Genomic DNA, 21,305 nt, shown 5'->3' on the forward strand with positions numbered 1-21,305 from the left:
TCGGCTGCTGCCCGGGCAGGCTTCGCCGGACACCACGGTCTCCGAGCGGGCGGCATGGAGGAGCACAGCGATTCCGAGCCTACCCCGGGCTGTAGCGGCCTTGGCCCGGGTCCCGTTCGCGCTGGCGGCGCCACTCCCCACACGTGGGCTCCCGAGGACGCCTGGATGGGCACACACCCTAAGGTCAGGAGGCGCGAGGCCAGCCGGCCCTCCTCACCGCGACCCCTCCGCCCGTGTGTGGGCGGAGGACGCACGTCAACCTCGCGGCGGGGGCGATCCGTGTGCTCGGCCGCAGGTCGCCCGCAGTATCAATTTTTGTTTGTTTATATGACTAACACTACTCCTCTCACTCTGCCAAAGCGGCTCTTAATCCAGAGGCCGCTGATAAACGGTCCAGTAATACCTGTTTTCCTAACTAGGTAGTCCTTTCTGGGATGAACTGATTGAATCCACAATTAACCCAACTGTGGGCTGTGGCTGAGATGTAAGGGTCCGCAAGGAAAGTGTTTAGTTAGACACAGGCACATTACACGTAGCCTTGGGCCCAAAGTGTGTGCATCTTCATTCTGTACGGGAACAGAATTGCAATTTTTCGGATTCTCCGAAAGTTTGAGCAAGTTCTATTAACGTTGTTGGCCTCAGGGAAAATAAGGATAGTCTTTTGCTAACCTCTGCTTGGGAAACTGGTGGTTTGTCTCCGTAAAGCCACAAACGGTATGCTGATAACGAATGACAGTTGTGTAAGGATCTTGAAAACTGGATTGGTACAGTAATAAAATGGCAACTTTTCCTTTTGCGTTATTAACTTAATAAGCATCTAAAATAATCGAGAAAGGGGAATATTTGAAAATACAATTCTGAAAAGAAGAACCTTTCCCTACTTTTTGAAGCTTGATGTTTTCTTGCTCTCTTCCATTCATTTTCACCAAAAACAATAGCATGGAAATGTTATAAATTTAACAAAAATAACAAACTTAACAAAGTATAACAAATAACGGGGAAGGGGAGAGCAAGAGAGACAGAAACAGAGATAGCGACTAGGAACATGGTGGACAACTCCAATTCAGACTTCTCCAGTTTGAATCTTTTTTTCTGTTGCCAACTTTGACTCGTTTTGACTTGGCTGACCTCACTGTTCTTCAGTTTTTTGACGTGTCTCAGTATATCACAGTCTTTTCACTTAAAAACGGGATAATAGTGTAGTTATCCTCATAGGGACATTTTCATAAGGTGTTTGACATAAAAAAGCACTATATAAGTATTTACTAGTAACCTTTTAAAACCACATTTAGGTTTGATGTTGCCTTTAGACAATTTTCTTGCTTTCAGAGTCTTTTTGCTTTGAAGCTAATGACTACCAAATCTTCCTGTTGATTTTTTTTCTTCCAAAATCAACAAATTGATTTAAAAAGGAAAAGAAATAATATATGTTTTCCAGTTATAGCCTTTAGTTACTTAATTTGAAAATTGCTTAAGATGTTACTGGATTTCCCCATTTACAAGCTTATTGTTTGATTCTTTGAATCAGAAACGCATAGTACTCTACATGGATAAAATTCATCTTTAGCTTTGTCACATGGACCTTGTAGCCTGACCCCCAAATTATGTCTCAGTACTATTGTCAAGCACTTCTTGAGACTTGGGACACACAGATGCCCACCCTGTGCAACCTGTTTTTCCTGTAACACACAGCAAGTCTGAAAGAAGTAGTTTACTTCTTTTTTTTTTTTTTTTTGGTTTTTCGAGACAGGGTTTCTCTGTGGTTTTGGAGCCTGTCCTGGAACTAGCTCTTGTAGACCAGGCTGGTCTCGAACTCACAGAGATCCTCCTGCCTCTGCCTCCCGAGTGCTGGGATTAAAGGCGTGCGCCACCACGGCCCGGCAGTAGTTTACTTCTTAGAACTCAGTTAAATAACTCCCACTGAAGAGAGTGGTGAGGAAATTAGCAGAAGTTTTTCTATTTGCAAATTAGAGGCCAGAGAAACAACGCATCCCATAACATAAGCCAATGAAAATCATACTTAACTTTTCTCTGCTCCTGGTCGGTATGTTCTTTGTAGACTCTTGGATATATGCAGTTTATCTTCCCTCCATAGTTACACACACTGTTACACTTCTCCTCCATGCTCAAGTCCTACCAGGCTTGTTTTGCATCCAGTCTGTCATGAAATATTTGCCAGTTCATCACCTGAGAACACTTCCCATTCTGTCATTGTTTTATAACTCATTTGCCTAGCAGTATTAAGGATAGCTAGTTCTACGTATATGGACGGTTTGCTATTGAAAACATTTGAAAAAATTTCCCATATACTTTATACATCATAACTTTTATTGTCATTATTCCTAAACATACAGCACTTAGATTGTATTCTGTATTGTAATTGTGGTAGGATTGCCAGGTTATATGCAAATATTCTTGAATTTCATATAAGGGACATGAACCTTCGTAGATTTTGTGATTGATAAGGGTGGTGTCTTGGATGCAGCAAGGGAGGCTGTATGCATGTGTTAACAATTGCAGATTTTTTTTTTTAGGGCAGAGATAAGACCTTTCTTTTTAATTTCCATTAAATCTGGAAGAGAGCTTATATACATACATACATATAATATGCATGCATTTAGTGAATACTTGTTAAATGAAAAAAATATTGAGCTATTTCCTTCTCTATTTAACAATTATGTTTTGACTTTCAGTACTTAGAAATGATGGAATTAGATATAGGAGATGCCACCCAAGTTTATATAGCATTCTTGGTTTACCTGGATCTCATGGAGAGTAAGTTCCTTGCTTATATTGTTTTGCTATTGGAGTGTGGGAGGTTGCGGAATTGGGTTGTCCTATAGTATTGTTCACATATAATAAGCAAACACTTTTTATTTACTAGTAATTCTTTCTGCTAATTTTACACATCTCTGTTCATTTACGCTGAGAATTACTAAGTTGTGGAAAAGATCAGAAAAACAAAGAGAGGAAGTTGTATTACGGGTGAAGTTTGCTCTCCTGAATATTAGAAATTTAGTGTGCTTATCTTTTGAGTGAAGTTGGCTCTACTGCATATGGGAAGTTTAGAGCGCTTATCTTTTGTTCTCAAGGAGTGCTTTCTTGGTGCTCTTTCAGGTAAAAGTTGGCATGAAGTAAACTGTGTAGGAATACCAGAACTACAGCTTATCTGCCTCCTTGGCACTGAGATAGAAGGGGAGGGGCTACAGACTGTGGTGCCCACACCCATTTCTGCTTCCCTCAGCCATAACAGGTGAGTGAGTACTTCTTGTCTTAGTTTAACAAACCCATTGCCTGTAAGTTTTTTTTATGTTTTTTTTCCCACTTTTATAAATTCTTTTTATATTTTAATCCATAATCTTTCATTGGCCTTATTTTTAGTTTTTAAACTCACACCTTACTGTTTTAAGGTATGTTTTAAATGAGTAACATCTTAATTTGAATATGACCATATGTGTCTACTCTTTCTTTTATAATCATCATCTTTGTGTCTAGCTTAAGGTGGATTTCCTGTCTGGAATTCTAAGTAAAGGTCTGTTTTTAATTTTTAAAAGGTTACTAAGAGTTTCAATGTTTTTTTTTTTTTTAAATGATACAACAGTAAAGGGCTCCCATTTTCCTATGAATAATCACCTTTCACCTTTATTTGCAGCAGTCAGTTCTCCATTTTATCACCTCTTACAATTCCCAAATTCCACACACACAGTGAAACCATGTTGTGGTTTTTGTTGTTGTTGTTGTTTCTTTTTCTTTTTCTTTTTTTTTTTTAGTTGGGAGATTCCTGCTTTAATTGCATTACTATTTATAGATCTTTTAAGTTTATATCCATTAGGTTTGTTAAGTTTGATAGACAGTATTTCTATCAATTTCTTATACATTTTCCAATTTATTGGAGTCTAGATTTTCAAACAGTTCTTTAATGAGTCTCTGAATTTCATTAGTATCTTTTATCTCCAGATTTTTGGTTCAGTCATTCCCTACCTCTGGTTAATTTGGTTGTTTGTTTTATGTTTGTAAATAATGAGCTCTTAGTGTCTTTGGTTCTTTGTAAATTCTACTTTATTTCCATTTCATCGATTTCTGCTCCATCATTATTGTTTTTCCATCTATTATTTTTGAGTTTGGTTTTTCTTATGGTTCTCAAACCTTAAGGTACACCATTAAGTTATTTATTTGAGACCCTCTCACTTTTTAACTGAAGCATTATAGCTTTGAGCTTTCTTTACTAATTGCTATACCCCTAAGTTCTCTTGTGTTTTCATTTTCATTTGATCTTAGAAATTTTAAAGTCCCCTCCCTGACTTTGTCAGTAGCCCTCTGATCATTCAAGTGCACAGTAAATCCCAGTGGGTTTGTATGTTTGCTGTAATTTTTCTATTGACTTCTACTATTATTTCATTATGATATGAATACCATCTGTTAGATAATATTGCTTAGAATAGTAAAATTTAATTCTATATGTATTGAGTGCATTCTTGTGTTGGCGATGGCATATTGATCAAGATGTCTTCATGAAAGTAATATTTATTCTGGTACAAATGTTGACTTGCAAAATAATTTTTTCTTTTTTCTTATTTGATTATTATTGGGTGGGATGGTATAAGAACAAAATTGTCCTCTGTTCAAATAGTTCATTTAATGTGTTTTGGGAACTGTACTAGGTAATTGAGTAGCAGGGCTATGGAGGACAGATAAGCATTTAATCTTAGGACAGGAAAGTCTATTGATACCACGTTTGGGACAGCAATAGTTCTCAACCCAACCTGTGTGTTACCACCTCCACAAGGGCTAATATGAGATATCCTGAATATCAGGTATTTACATTATGATTTATAACAGTAGCAAAATTATAGTTATGAAGAGCAGTGGAATAATTTTATGGTTGGGGTCACCACATGTGAGGAACTGTATGAAAAGTCACTGAGGACCATGTGGTGGGAGATCTGCAAGTAACTGAGCAGCGTTGGCAGTGGGTGCCTCGTGGGGTCTGATTAGCGCATGGTGAGATTGCCTTCGAGTAAAGAGCCCAGTGAATGGCTGGACTCAGGAGAGAGAGGGCAAGGGTGCGAAGTGAGGGAAGGTCTTCTAGATCACAAAGCCTTCACTATTTTCACTTTCCCCACGTTGCGCTGCCTCACTATGAGCAGCCTTATTGGCAGCTCTTGTACTTAGATTTGAGAGTTTTCCTAAGGCCGTGATTGGACGTCCAGCATTGATATCTACCTCTTGACTGTTACTGCTGTGGTGTTCTTGGAGAAGAGTTGCTATCAGTTTACACTCTGGTGGGCAATGTAGAAGAGATATGCAAAGTTTAATTTAGATTATATAGTTATTGTGACTCTTACTCACCTGGTACTCAATGGAGTAGGCTAGGCTGGTGGCCAGTGAGCACTAGGGACCTCCTGTCTGCTTGCCCCATGCTAGGATTGTAGGCTCATACCCTTGTGCTTGTTTCTGTTGTTGTTGATTTGGCTTGGTTTTTTTGAGATATGATTTCTCTGGGTAGCCCTGGCTACTCTGCAACTCTCACTGTAGTTCAGGCTGGCCTTGAACTCAGAGACCCATCTCACGTGCCGCAGCCCCTCCAGTGCTGGGGTTAAAGGTGTGTAAGGCGTGTGCCACCACTGCTTGGCTTGTTTTGTTTTTAATGGGGATTCTGAGGATCAGACTTAGGCCCCCGTGCTTATGCTGCAGGCTTTTTCCTCTGCCCCTTGTTTAAAATGCAATTTTTAAATTGAATTTTAAAAGATCTTTTATTGTAAACGTCAGATACAGAATTTATATAATAATATATAATCATTACATAAGCTCATAATTACAAATTTGAGTTATCATAAAATACTCATATTACATAACCATGGCCAAGAGCTTTTTAAGCTTTCTCAGAGCCCTTCCCAGGGTGTGGAATAGCTCTCCTTCTCACAGAAGAACCTATGCTTGCTTTCACAGTAATTGACCTCTCAGAGCTGCTTTCCCCTTTGACTCCTACTCAAGAGCTATGTGGGAACGTGAGTGAATGAGACTGATATATTATCAAGAATACTAAGTTTTGAAGCCTGTCCTGGAACCAACTCTTTTTTAAAAAAAATATTTATTTATTATGTATACAATATTCTGTCTGTGTGTATGCCAGAAAAGGGTGCCAGACCTCATTACAGATGGTTGTGAGCCACCATGTGGTTGCTGGGAATTGAACTCAGGACCTTTGGAAGAGCAGAGCATTGCCTGAGCCATCTCTCCAGCCCTGGAACCAACTCTTGTACATCAGGCTGGCCTCGATTGAACTCACAGAGATCCACCTGCCTCTGCCTCCTGAGTGCTGGGCTTAAAGGTGGAGCACATGGGTTTTGAGGCACTGTCTGAAGCTGTGCTGGTCAGCTTCATGAGACTGTTATTCTTAATGCTATATATTCCTAACAAAACTGTAAATAATATTTTTATTAATAGGGAAATGGGAAGCATATTAAACCACAGAGCCAAAGGAGTAAGCAGTCTGTTGGCATGCAGTTTCATATGAATTTGCAATGATAACTCCTTGTATATGGTACACATTTTAGAATTTGTAAGACTTGGCAGCGGTCACTCATTAACTGTTATGCTAACTGCAGTGTAGTTATAGACCTCTTACTCAGTGCAGACAACAACAATTCTGCTGTATCAGTTAAACCATTTAGCAGCTGTCTCGCCGTTTGAGTGTTGAGTGGCAAATGCTGTAGAGTGTATATTTGCTGGTTCCTTAAAAGGTAAATCCCCTGGGCAGTTCCTAATGTCAGTTCTTAATATCACTGTATCTGGCTACATTTCTCAGCATTTCTAGGCTGTTTTGCTTGCATTTCCTGCTTGCAGGTCCTGCTTGGACCTGGTGGCTCTGTTTTCATAGTTTCTGGCACTAGACAGACAGATTCCATTGTTAAGTTGTGTATGGGAATGTGCTGCAGTTGTAGAGTTACAGAGATATCATGACTTATCAGGAAGCCAGGATATACTTAAAGGTGGATGTATACAGGATACATCCCAGCCAGGTTCTTCTATTCTGCTCCTGCTAATGAAGGTCATCACCCAAGACTCTTTTGAGAAAGAGATTTATTGGAAGGAGGAGTCCAGGAGAGTGGCTGACTCTGCCATGGAGGGATAAATGGTGGCCTCTAACTGAAAAGGCAGAGAGGCTTATATAGCGCTTCATAGGAGCGGAGTTTTCCCAGGGAAAAGAGGAATCGGTTAGTTTTTCCCTGCTTAGGGATTGGTTAGTTTAGTTGGTCAGGGGCAGAGATGGGTCTGACTTTTATGTTTCTTTCCCTGGCCCAATTCTCAGATCCAGGGTGTGTTTCTTTCACTGATTCTGGGTTCAGAGGGTGCTCAGTGATTGGTTGGTTTCCTGCTCCAGTTGTCCCTTTTATCCTACAAGTTGTATGAGTACTTGAATGAGTGAGGGTCTATATGAGTGTAGGTAAACTAGCTTGTCACAGTTTTAGACACACATTAAAATGGTGTGTCCATATGCATGGAGCTTCAGCTTGTTTTCTGTTTAAATCAATCTAATGCTCTAAGACATCAACATAACACTTTGGTAAAGGCCTGTGGGGGTAAATGCTTTCCCCCAGACAAAGTAGTGCTATGAAGTAACGGCCGTAGATTTGCACAGAGCTGATGGGTTTGAAGATGAAATTGGGCCTGTAGCTCTGTGGGTAAAAGTGCTTTCTCTGTAAGACTAAGAATCCGAGTTCAAACCCTAGCACCTGTGTAAAAAGCCAGCCATGTGCCTGTCCCTCCAGTGTTGAGGGGCAGAACAGGCAGATCTTGAGAGTTTGCAGGCAGGCCAGCTAGCCTGCCTAGCCAAAACAGTGAGGTTCTGGAGGGACTCGATTTTAAAGGCCTACGTATGGCACAAAGAACAACTGAAGAAAGCATTCAGCATCCTCTTCTGATCCCTTCACATGTATGTCTCATGCAGTGTGCACCACGCCACACACATATACATGTGCACACACACACACACACACACACACACACTTAAAAACGATGACACAAGGGCTTCCTGCATAAGTTAGAGGCTTGTTCTATCATTTTCAATGCTGATGTTGAAAACGAAGGCTTCTCTTTGGGTGGAAAGTAAAACTAAGCATTTTAGCATGGTCATATATACTCACAGCTGTTAGAGTACACATTCTTTCATAGAAAAGCTACTTTGCTCCTGGATTTTGCTGAGAATCACGAGCAGAGGTTCGTCACACTGAAGCCATGATTATAGTGTTTCAGGCGTTTGGGAAAGGATTGGGTACAGGTGACAAGAAAAGAGAAATATTGTAAGTACCTTACAGCAAGGCTCAGAAAGAAGAAAGAAAAGGTTGTTTTTTGTTTGTTTTGTTTTCAGTGTTTTGAGTACTCGTGATTTGTTTCCTCCTTATAGACCTTATATATTTTTTCCCAATTTCAATTTCAGTTTTTCAGTAAGATACCAGAAGGGCTGAAACTTGGACCATAGCTAGCACACCTGAGTCTTTCTGTAGTTATATGTGCTTAAAATGATCTGAGAAAAGTTCCTTTATTACATGATCATAAAATCCACAGAGTTATGGGGTGCTGTTTTTCACATGATGTTGTAAAATTGTCCTTATTTGTCCTTAACAATAGTTGGCTAAACTACAAAACTTTCTCGGTGTTAGCCATGCAAGTAAGGATGGAGCCTCCCGGTCTCACAAATAGTGGCATCCTCCGGGTGAGAGAAAAATCATGTCAGACGTCCTCTTTCTGGGTATGACTTCTAGTTCGGGTGCCACTCTGCAGATTAGGAAGCAATGTCAATACTCTGCCTGCTAGACCACCTCTAAAGAGCCGAAAGCCCAAGCCTGCTCATCCTAGGCCAGTGAGGCTCCTTTGGCAAGACTCTTGTGCAGTGAAGACTCTTGGAGCCAAACTTAGGGATCCTAGTTTTGGTTTTCCTCGTTTGCCTAACTTATGTAGTCATACCATATCCTGTTAGCCACAGTGCTCTCAGAAGATGCACTTTCTTTCTCCCTGCATTGAATCACATGAGTTGCAGTCCTTCTTTTCTTTGTTAGAGTTCTTTTCTCTACTTAGCCTTTGAGGACCATCAATGATAATTCTTCTTTAAGAGACATGATTACTTACACAAGTACTTTATCAGCTGTTAGTGTTGTCCCAGCGAGATATCACAGCAGTCTCTTACACAATAGAAACGGATAAATTATTTATGTGTATGCCAGTTGCATTAATGGATTTGCAGGGAGAAGAGCTGATATTTTAAAACACTGTACTGTATAGGGAGAATTAAAATCTTATTTAGTATTCTTACAGTAAAGTGTTAAGAATATTAAAAATTTATATAATTATACTTTAACCATTACATACAGTGAATATAAATAAGTATGAATATAATTATAGGCTATCAAAAGGATAAATGGAAAGATGTTTTAGGGAGAAGATGAGAGAAAGATTTCAGATTGCTCATGCTTTTATTCCTTTCTATTGGATGCCTGGTACCAAGGGAACACAGTATCACAGACCTTTGCTACTAGATGCTCAGAGTCCAGGACTGAGGGACCGGTGATACCCAGTGTGATTGAGTGTGCTGAGGGATGTGTCTGTGAGGAATTGGTATCACTTAGGACCCCCAAGTCCAAGTTCTCAGAACAATGAGATTTGTTTGTTCCACAGGGACAGAGGGCAGGGAATAAGACAGATAGGAGATAGAGGATGAGGAAGAAGGGGAAGGGAACAAGAGAGAGGGGGCAGGGATGTTTGTCCTGGAGGGACAAAGGACTGCCTCTAGCTAGAGAGGAGACAGACACAGCACATAGGAAAATGATGGTTTATAAAGGCAAAAGAGGAAACTCCACATTAGGATGAAGTATCTGATTTTAATTGGGCATGTTAATTAGGGTAGCCTAAGGAGGGGGGCTTTTGATTGCTGGATTTCAGTACTTTGATAACTGGATCTTGGTAGTCAGCCTTAGGAGGAGGAATTGACCAAATAAGGGAATAGACCTTGGTGGCTAGCTTTAGGTATGTAATGTAACTGCTTTTAGCAAGGCAGAGGGAATGGCGGAGAAGGTCATGACTTGTTTGCCACACTTGGGCTGGCTGGAGTCCCTTCAGTGCCAAGGACACTGAGGAAGACTGCAGAGGTCTAGGAGGAAAGGGGGAGTCTGGGAACACCCCCTGGAACACAAGTCATTTATTTGAAAGAAGCACAGACATTGAGGCTTGTGAGAAGGAGGTTTTTAGCAGAAGTAATTGTGGAAGCAAATTATCGAGCTGAAGAAAGCCTGAAAGTTATGACAGGTTTATTGTGACTGGGATTAGCAATGGCAGAGGCAGCAGCTGCCTACAGCTAGTGAGAGTGCTCTGTATTTTGTGTATGTGGGTGGGGCAAGGGAGAGATGTGTAGTGGGAAGGGGGAGACAGAGAGAAGGTCTCAAAAGTAACCATCCCGGGAAGCAATACTCCAGGAGAAGCCCTGTGCCACTGAAGGGAGAAAGGAATTAGAGTAGGGATTGAGAGGTAAGAGAAAGCTACAGCAGGAGTTTGCCACCCCAGGTCTGTAGGAAACAGCGCCGGGAATGGTAGGCGGTGCTCATTCCCATCCCCATAAAGCAGGCACAGGTGGCTGTTAGTAAAGGAGCATCCTTGGAGCTTGAGGGTGTGCGGTGCTCCTTTACTGTCCTCCTCACTTCTGCGGAACCTCTCCAAGTTTCTGGCCTCTAGGTGTTGGAAAGGCTCAGCGCTTTTCTCTTCACGCTCACTCCCTAGTAGCTTCCACTGGTCCGTGGTTTTATATGTTGTCAGTATACTGATTGTAGAAATTCGCTAGATACGGGAAATAACCAGGCTAATAACAGCTGAAGGATAAAACAATTATATTTTTATTTATTATAAGGGGAAAACTCACGAAACAGGAACGGGAAGTCCAAGCTCAGCTGTGTCGCGAGAGTACCACAGAGAGAGAGCACCTAGTCCATGCCCCAGTTTTTTCTCTTGGGCTCCAGGAAGCCACGCCTTAACTCAGTTCCACCTCTTAAAGATGGTTAGTTAACAAAGCTTCCCCCATCAGCTGATGGCTCCCAGTTTATACCTTCTAATTCCACTTCAGCCTCCACTATGAACTTCAAGTCATATATGTAACTCTTTACCTGACATGTCTACTGTGTTCTACAAGGCGTCTCTAATTAGGATTAAGATCGGATGTCTTAATGTCGAATTCACCCTACATTTGCTCCTTTTGTGAATTCCCCAGGTTAGGAATAGCAATTCTGTTCATTCTGAAGTTCCCACACACATGGGGGTGAGGTGGGCTGTGTGTGTGTGTGTGTAGGAGGAGAGAGAGGAATATATGTATTTCTTCCTATTCCTCATATTTGACAAATGATCACCAATGCTCTCTTTCCCTAGAATGCATCTGGCAGTTTCTTACCGTCTCTGCCACAGCTTCCTCACTGTGGCCTGAGCCATCATTTCTGCACTTTCTGAGGTGTTATAGTACAACACTTGGCACATACTGCGTGTTTGGTATTGTTTGATTACTTATGTCAGTGTTTCTCCGCTAGGAAGTAAGTTCCATGGAAGCAGAGCTTCACTTGGTTCATTGCTTTGCCCCCAGTGCCTAGCCTGTGCCTAGCCTGTGCCTAGCCTGTGCCTAGCCTGGTGTTGGTGCACATAACCTAGTGTTCATTTGTGGATTGACTAGGTTCCTGAGGCAGAGACTTGATAGGTAATATACTAAAGAGTATAAAGATATTTGTTAACCATATATCCTTCCAAGAGTTTACAGTGAGAGAGAAAGTCTGCGCTCTGCTGTTAATTTGCAGAGACTCACCAGTTCCCATCTTTCTGCTGTAACTGCGGTGTACTCCCCAGAACAGTCACTAGGCTGATGAGACAGTTCACCAGTGCTCGCCTCACCTTTCACTGTGTTCTTTTCACCCGTATGCATCTTGCCCCTTCAGCCTCTGTCCCCTTGTGTTGTCTTATGAAATAAACGATGAGAAAAACCAAGTTTTTTTATATCATTTCTACTTAATTGTTAGGTATTTGATTTAATTTTTTTTTTCTCAAGACAGGTCTTGCTCTGTAGCCTGGTATTCACTTTGTAGCCCAGGCTGGCCACATGATGGTCCTCCTGCCTTATCTCCTGAGTACTGGGCTTGTAGACATGCACCACTTCATCTGGCTGGGATTTAATACTTAAATGCCACATTGTCTTCTTAAATAATGACTTGGTACTTTAAAAACACTCCTTTCTGAAAGCGTGGCTTTTTTATAAGTTTATTTAGCAGCCACTCTTATTTGAGGCCTGAAGTCTAGTACCTGATAAAATGACTTGTACTGTTTGGCTCCCTGGGTAATCAGGACACATGTTCTCATGCCACCTCTGTGGGAGCCACTGCTTGCTGATGAAACCCAGTCCTGACAACTTTTTTCAATTGACTCATTTTCTTCCCTTACCCTAAGAAAAGGGTAAGCGTCCGCCTCTGTCTGTCTCCCTCTTTCCCTCACCAAAATGACTTCCCAGTGAGGTGAGTAGCCACACAGGCACTTGATTCTTCAGCAGCTCTGTTGTGAGTTCAGCTGCCTGTTTTTTTGTTTTTATAAATTGGGAAGTGTTGGCCTGATTCCCAAAGCTGTGGCCTGTTCTCCCTGGAGCTTTTCTTGAGGACTGAGCCCATGGAAGAACACAGCTTTCTTGCTGTTTCTGCTTCCAAGCGACTTCTCAGCTGCCCCAGATCCACATTATGAGGTACCGTTCTGTACAGCAGGATGAGGCTGATGGAGCAGTCGGTGCCTTCTGGAGCCAGGGCTATAGCACATACATCCCTGCTTAGCCACAGCGAGAGCAGCAGGAGACACTCCTGTGCATAAAAGTTAATATGATCTTTAGTTCATGGTTCATTTTAGTTCAACATGTTTTAGTTGAAAATACTGTTTTCCTCAGCTTCTTGTTCTCACTGCAAATTTCTAAAGATTTCAGGCTCTGTTTTTAGGATCATTAGAGAAAAATAAAATTTAAGATTTATGAAAATGGTTTAAATAACTTGATATAGGGACATTACCCAAACAATTTTGACTTTGTCTTGATTTAGTCTGGTTGTCAAATTAGTTATATCAATTTATTAAAAATCAACCCCCCTTTTTATCATATAGCAGTCATCTGTGAAGAATTGTGAAAAGGGGAAGTCTGCCATCAGCATCAAATGTTGTTACTGAGAACCAACAGCTATGATTATTATTGACATATCCTATTCTTTTTTTGCAATGAAAGAAAGAGTTGGTTCTTTAATAAATAAACAAAAATAGGAAAACCATTATCTAAACTAATAAAAAGGCAAAGAGAGAATATCCAAATGAGCAAAATAAGAAACAAAGGGGGATATAACAACAGATACCTAGAAAATCCAAAGATGATTAGGTCATACTTTATAAACCCATACTCAATAAAATTGGAAAATCTAGAAGAAATGGATAATTTTCTTGATAGACACCACTTACCAAAGTTAAATCAAAATCAGATAAGCAATTTAAATAGATATATATCCAACCTCTAAGTAAATAATAACAGTCATTAAAACCTACCAATCAAAATAGGCCAGGGCCAGCAATTTTCTGTGCAAAATTCTATTGGACTTAGTTGAGATTTTCTCCCTGAGATTTCATTGAGTGTAAAAAATGAAATCCTTGTTAGTGTAGAGAGCATGCTCACATGGAGAAATCCTTGTTAGTGTAGAGGGCATGCTCACATGGAGAAATCCTTGTTAGTGTAGAGGGCATGCTCACATGGAGAGATCCTTGTTAGTGTAGAGGGCATGCTCACATGGAGAAATCCTTGTTAGTGTAGAGAGCATGCTCACATGGAGAGATCCTTGTTAGTATAGAGGGCTGCTCACATGGAGAGATCCTTGTTAGTGTAGAGGGCATGCTCACATGGAGAAATCCTTGTTAGTGTAGAGAGCATGCTCACATGGAGAGATCCTTGTTAGTATAGAGGGCTGCTCACATGGAGAGATCCTTGTTAGTGTAGAGGGCATGCTCACATGGAGAAATCCTTGTTAGTGTAGAGAGCATGCTCACATGGAGAGTTCTCTGTTTCCAAATGAGGTTTCGCATTACTGAAGATTAAGTAAGTTGCCCTTCTGTGCGTCATAACAGTCACATGTGATTTTAAAGTAGAACTTCAGAGTCTCCATTGTTATCCATAGTTTTTTTTTTTTTTTTACTAGACTAAGGTAGCATGGTTGGTTGGCTTAAATATATTTGTGAGTTTATACAGTATACTGTAAAAGAAACAAAGTCTTGACTAGGAAGATGACGCCCTAAGTAAACACATGTTCAGAATAGACTAGACAAGATTTTGAACAAGGAACTTTGTAAGCTTGCCCACATGTGGTTGGGTAGCAGCTAGGTAGCATTTTGTCCGTCTACTGTGAAGATGCACTGGTAATTTTCCCACACATGCCACCAAGAGGGATAAACAAGCTCAGAAATGGGAACTTCCATTTAATTTGGGCAGTAAGTGCCCTCAGCTCTGAAAACAAAACCTCCTTTACAGCTCTGAGTTAATTCTCTAACCTTAGGTGTTTGGGGTAAGCCTGAAAATACTTTGCTGTTTAGGGTTCTGAAAACAAATATCAATCGAAATTCAGTGGTGACTGAAGTGGAAATTTCTACCCTCATTTGTAGTGTGAAATATAAAATCCCCATATGGCTCACCACTTTACTTTAGGAGAAGCACATACATACAACAAGCACATACTCACACGAACATATGCATGTGCACACACACACACCAATCTTCAGTTTAAACAGTGGATCATATCCTCAAGAAAAGAAATTGTATAAAGCTGTCTTAACAAGGTTTTTTTTCTTTGTCTGTGTCCTGTTCTCATCACACTCTGCAGTTAGGGATGCTGAGAGAAATTCATGTTCAGTTTGTCTATTGCAGGGTTTAGTGGGTGTGTCCTAGGCTTTATATGTGTCGCGTATTGGGAAATAACTGCATCACAGCTCTTTAAACTGGTACGAGAGGCTTATATAAACGTGGGGATTTTGTGTGACCATGTTGAACCAAGGATCCATTTAAGGAGGACTGTCATCTTACTGTAGTTTCTTCCTTAGGAACACTGCTCTTCCACTCCTGTTGGTCTTAGTTTTTCTCAACAAAAGCAGAAATCTTAGCACTGTTCTTATTAGAGGGAAAACTACCTCTTATTAACTGCATTAGCTAAACAGTTCCGATCCTGCCATTTATAATAATGACGACATTTCCCTTTTTTTCTAGTTTCTGTTAAATTTTATTTATTTATTTATATTTATTGTGACAGGATCTCACTATGTAGCCCTGGCTGTCCTGGAATTCACTCTGTAGACCAGACTGGCCTTGAACTCACAGAGATTCATCTGCCTCTGCCTCCTGAGTGCTGGGCTTAAAGGTATGTACCACTACCTCCTAGCTAAAATATGTTATTATTAAAAATAAAAAACTGTTTATGGCTAAAAATTTAGCTAACTTAGTCTGTTTATTCTCATCTTGGTAGGAAATATTAACTCAAAGTAGAGAACTTGTAAATGTTATCTTTTTCTGTAGCTATCAATTTAGGTACAGGTTTGTCACTCTTTTTTTTTTAATTTATTTTTTATTGAAAATTTCCACCTCCTCCCACTTCCCTCCCCTCCCCCTTCCCCTCCCTTTCCAGTCCAAGGAGTAGTCAGGGTTCCCTACCCTATGGAAAGTCCAAGGTCCTCCCTACTCACCCCAGGTCCAGGAAGGTGAGCATCCAAACAGACTAGGCTCCTACAAAGCCCGTCCGTGCAGTAGAATCAAAACCCAGCACCATTGTCCTTGGCTTCTCCACCAGCCTCCACCATCAGCCACATTCAGAGAGTCTGGTTTGATCACATGCTCCATCAGTTCCAGTCCAACTGGCCTTGGTGATCTCCCATTAGATCAGTCCCACCGTCTCAGTGGGTGGACACACCCCTCGCGGTCCTGACTTCCTTGCTCCTGTTCTCCCTCCTTCTGCTCCTCATTTGGACCTTGGGAGTTCAGTCCAGTGCTCCAATGTGGGTCTCTGTCTCTATCTCCATCCATCGCCAGATGAAGGTTCTATGGTGATATGCAAGATATTCATTTAAGAAGGAAAGTAGTTACACTAAAGACTTTCAATCCATTGATGGTTTTTATTGCATGGCCCCTTTCCATAGAGCAGAATAGTGAAGTCCTCACTAAGACTTCACGAGAATCTCTCTGGACCCTGACTCATGGTCATGCAATTCAACAGAAATAGAATCCCTTTAAGAGCTAAGGCAGGGTCTTGGATTCAGGCTACTTTAAAAAGTGAATAGTTCCTATGATAGCCAGCATAACTGTGTAGTTTAGATTAATGTTAATATTTACTTTAGCAATAACTATGGAGGCAAGTGTGAATACCACATATTTTCCATAAGTAGGAAAGCTGGCAGTTAACAGTACTTACGCTCTGTGACTACATGACCCTTACATGACTTTATTTCAGTTTTAAATAATCTAATGTGGACTTAGGAGCTCACTGTCTTCGATCTAGAGCACTGTTTGTTGGAAAGATCATCTTTTTTATTTATTTATTTATTTATTTATTTATTTATTTATTTATTATGTATACAATATTCTGTCGGTATGCCTGAAGGCCAGAAGAGGGCGCCAGACCTCTTTACAGATGGTTGTGAGCCACTATGTGGTTGCTGGGAATTGAACTCAGGACCTTTGGAAGAGCAGGCAATGCTCTTAACCACTGAGCCATCTCTCCAGCCCCCTGGAAAGATCATCTTAATTGAATTCCTTTTGTACTCCTGTAAACATTAATTCACCAACTTTATAGCATAGTAAGAAACAGGATGAGGGGCTTGAGAGATGGCGCAGTGACTAAGGGCAGTGTTGCTTTCCAGCGCCCACATGGCAGCTAGCCAGCAGTAACTGTAGTTCCAGAGGATCCAGCACCCTCTTCTGGCCTCTGTGGGCATTGCACACATATGGTGAACAGACATAGGGTAGGCAAAGCACTCACATGCATAAGATTAAAATGAATAATTTTAAAGAGCAGTATGTATGACAATTTAAACAAAAAGTGTAGGGGAGAGTAAGTTAGTTTTTAAGCAAGGAAATGATACCAAAGAATAATGTTTAGAAACAAATGGCAGAAATCTTGAGAATGTTAATATAAAAGACTGTAGTATATTCTCCTCCTGTTAACTTGAAGAAAAAAAAAAAATTAAAGGACAGGGTTATTGTAGAAATTAGCTCGATTCGGGAAATAACCAGGCTAGGTACAGGATAAAACAATTATATTTTTATTTATTATAAGGGGGAAACTCATGAAACAGGAACGAAAAGTCTAAACTCAGCTGTACCCTGCAGGAATCACAGAGAGGAATACCTGGGCTGTTTACCTGTTTTATTCCTGGTCCCAGAAAGCCACGCCTTAACTTGGATCTTAAAAGATAATTGGCTAACAAGGTTTCCCCATCAGATTATTAAATAATTTAAATGGAAAAATCGGTAGGTGACTTTTACAGTTGTATAATCTAGAATATGTTGATCAGACATGCACTTAGAATCATGGACCATTTGTGTATTCTGTGTAGAAGTCAGTATGCTAATAAACCTTCCAGCCTCCAGTATCTGGAAACTGCTCTTAACCACTGGAAATTGATTTGCTTTATGATAAATTAGCTAATCTTTTTATTTTTATTTACTTGTTTTAGAAAGTGTTTGGGGGATGTTACATTTTTACCAAATTTTTGATCACAGCCCTTCTTGAGTAGGTAATAAGGAGTTTTAGCTTGTAGTTAGTAAGAGTAACAGTATTTTGAAGGCCTGGAGTTAGATCTGGTGGATTATCTTCCAGGACAAGCAAACTAAAATTTTAAATGTTTTTTTTCTATTTTTCTCTTAGATTTTCATTGTCAAATTATGTAACGAAAATAGTAGGACTGTTGCTACTTAAGTCTAATAATTCTGATATGTAGAAAGACTAACCAGAAATATTTGAAATGTCCACGTACAGAAAGATGCCCCCTGCATTCTGTCTTTATCGATGTGTCCCCTTGCCTGCCCCAAGTTAATAAAAACTGGAAGAACCTCACAGCAGGTGAATAGTTGGGCCAAAGAGTGACCAATGGGGAGTGACATATTCAATGGTAGTAGCTGTAGATGGTATGTGGAAACAAGGGGACGTATTTATTACAGTCTGGTCATTATAGTTCAGGGATTTTGAGACAGGTACTCACTGTGTAAGCCCCAGCTGGCCTAAAACTCTATGTAACCCAGGCAGGCTTGTCTCTAATTTTCTGTGCCCTCCTCCCTCTGCCGCCCAGGCTACAAGTACAGGTGTGTCCATCACAGCAGCCTACAAGCTATTTAAAATAATAGACCCCAGCGTCACTTTGTTCCGCAAGCTTTCAAGTTGGGAAACTGAAAAATTAGCATCTATAGTCCTTAGCCAATTAGATGCACAGACCATTCCTACCATTGTATTTTGTGGGTTCCAGATACAGTTCATTTGAGTGGGTAAGTCTTTCTTAGGGCGTTCTATGTGAGAAGACAGCCTCGGATGTTTATATTTGAGCTCAGACATTGCCTCAGCAGTATCAATTGCAGTATCCTACTTTCCCCTCAAGAATTTATACTGTGTGATCTATCGTTAAGTGGGTGTCTGTGAGTCTCAAACATATTTTGTCTTCATTTTCAGGATAAGGGAAATCTTGAAGGCGTCTAGAAAACTGCAAGGTGATCCAGAACTGCCCATGTCTTTTACTTTGGCCATTGTGGAGTCGGATTCCACAATAGTCTATTATAAGCTTACAGATGGATTTATGCTGCCAGACCCTCAGGTCAGTTTTGAAGTAGCTCACAGGAAACTGGTGGAGAAGAAATGGCCACTGGGCTTCCGCTTCAAGGGAAAAACGGCTGTTTTTATCCCTCAGAAAACTGCCCCTGTCTTATGCAAAGCAGTGCGTTCCTAGCTATTTTTGAAAAAATAATTTGATTCTCCTATCCTCTGGAGAATTTATTTCTCCATAGCGTTTGTGAACTCATCATGCATATAACCTAGGTGACATGCAAAGGCCATTGACAGTTTTAATCAGAACGCCTTTCTACAGAACCCCACGTTACTTGACGTCCTGTTGGTAACATTTTAATACATAGTTGGCATATGCGTCCTCTCCGTTTGTCAGCCTGATTGGGATAGTTATATTGCATATCTGTCTGGTTTTACTCTGATTGGGATAGTTATATTGCATATCTGTCTGGTTTTACACTGATTGGGATAGTTATATTGCATATCTGTCTGGTTTTACTCTGATTGGGATAGTTATATTGCATATCTGTCTGGTTTTACTCTGATTGGGATAGTTATATTGCATATCTGTCTGGTTTTACTCTGATTGGGATAGTTATATTGCATATCTGTCTGGTTTTACTCTGATTGGGATAGTTATATTGCATATCTGTCTGGTTTTACTCTGATTGGGATAGTTATATTGCATATCTGTCTGGTTTTACTCTTGCATGTGCTCTCCGCTAGCTGCATTCTGATCCTCTTCCTTTGCGTTACAGAATATTTCTCTCAGAAGATGACATCTGTTCGTCTTGATGCTGATTTCATTCGTGAAAGATTGGATTTGAGGGCATCGACCTGTTTCGTCTTTTGTCTCAGAGGTAGTCAGGCTTGGCTTAGCTTGTCCCGACATATAAGCTTTCTTTCAGCATAAAACCTTCTCAAGTGGGAAAATCTATATTGCTTGCAATATAGGGTAGTTAGCCTAGAACTTTACCAGAGACATTGCAGTTATATGCAGGTTTATACAAGGATATGTTTAGAGTGGGGGAACCTGTAAATGCCTACACCATCCCACACCTCAAGTCAGTGGATGGGTATCCATGAATAGTACATGAGAAAATGCTACAATGAAAGAATTGACACGAGAGCATTAGAACATAGTTGTGGATGCAGATGACACACCGAGGTATAAGGGTAGACAATCAAATTACCAATTGTGGTCCTAGTAAGATGGCAGGGCAGTGAATGGATAACTTTGTCTTCTCTCAACGTTTCATTTGTTATTTGTATTACTTTTATAATAAAATGTTTTAAAATAAAAAAAAGCTTGAGACCTATAGTAGTCATCTGTCATTGCATGGTAAAGTGAGCATCTTGTAGCAGCATATTTATTTTACTTTTGAGACAGGCTTCTCTGTGTAGTCCTGGCTGTTCTAGAACTTGCTCTGTACACCAGGGTGGCCTCTAACTCACAGAGATCCACCTGCCTCCACCTTCCAAATGCTCACATTAAAGGTGTGTCTCAACACTGCCTGGCTTAGTATTTTTATGGGTCAGTGAATTGGGCTTGGGTTTGTTGGCTGCAGTCCTAGCTGAGTGTCCCTGAGATGCGCCTCCTCCCTCAGCTGGATGTCCACAGCTGCCCACGCCTTGTGATACTCTGTATAGTGGAGGCCATGTTCAGCTCCTTGTCACAATGGGCTATTCCAGCACAGCTGGTTGCTTTTTCAAATCCAGCAGGAGGTACAGCAGGAGGGCCTTCTGTCTTGTGTAATGTAAGCCTTGTCCCCTCTGCACCTGATCTTGTGGCTGACCAGGAAGCAACAGTGGCAGGGACTGAGAGGACGACAGAAGGCAGAAATATGACAGCGTAACAGGGTTTCTTGGTCTGTAGTTGATCTGCACTCCCTTGCCTGTTCCTGATTTCACTTCCGTTGATGAAAGACGTTCAGTGTCAGATCCCTTTGCTGCCCTGCAGTCTTGAAGAAGGTGACTCTGTGACTCTTCCAGAACCTTCAGGTGTGAGTTCTCACCTTAGTTCCTGCTGGGTCGACATGGATTGCATGTAAAGAATTCTTTCATCACGGTGCTAGAGAAAACAATCTACATTTTCACATGGAAATGTGAAGTTTAACAAGTGTCAGATTAGTGGGTGGGAGCTGGGTGACAAGACCAACAGAGCTTTTTAAGTCCAAGGCCAGCCCTCAGTTTCACTGTACCGCTTGGGGAGTCGACTCAATTTCTGAATGTTCCCTGTGGCTTAAGGCTGTTCTGCCAAAGCCAACCAGGTCGCTGCTCATGTGCCCAGCGATCCAGCACATCTTGAAGAGAGGCAACCCAGCTGTGTCAGTGAAAAGACAGATAAAGTGGCCTCTTGGATTAAGTCACTTTGTAATAGAGTTTACATTCGATTCTCCAGTTAAACTGAGTCCTTAGGAGCGGAGCAGGAAACCGTGGCTTTTGAAAACACACTCGGTT

At 40.9% G+C, this 21,305-nt stretch overlaps 1 protein-coding gene across 1 annotated transcript; it reads left to right on the plus strand.

The window, feature by feature from the left end:
* Positions 1-20,300, plus strand: Tsen15 (tRNA splicing endonuclease subunit 15). The gene is made up of 5 exons (XM_041662852.1): positions 1-183; positions 2,694-2,775; positions 3,118-3,253; positions 18,735-18,876; positions 19,604-20,300. Exons 1-5 carry the CDS (start codon positions 55-57, stop codon positions 19,622-19,624), a joined length of 510 nt encoding a protein of 169 aa, XP_041518786.1. The 5' UTR covers positions 1-54; the 3' UTR covers positions 19,625-20,300.
* Positions 20,301-21,305: the final 1,005 nt, after the last annotated feature.

The sequence above is a fragment of the Microtus oregoni genome, unplaced genomic scaffold (assembly GCF_018167655.1).
Source record: "Microtus oregoni isolate MIOR12 unplaced genomic scaffold, Mior012 000013F_ref0000133, whole genome shotgun sequence".
NCBI lineage: Eukaryota > Metazoa > Chordata > Mammalia > Rodentia > Cricetidae > Microtus > Microtus oregoni.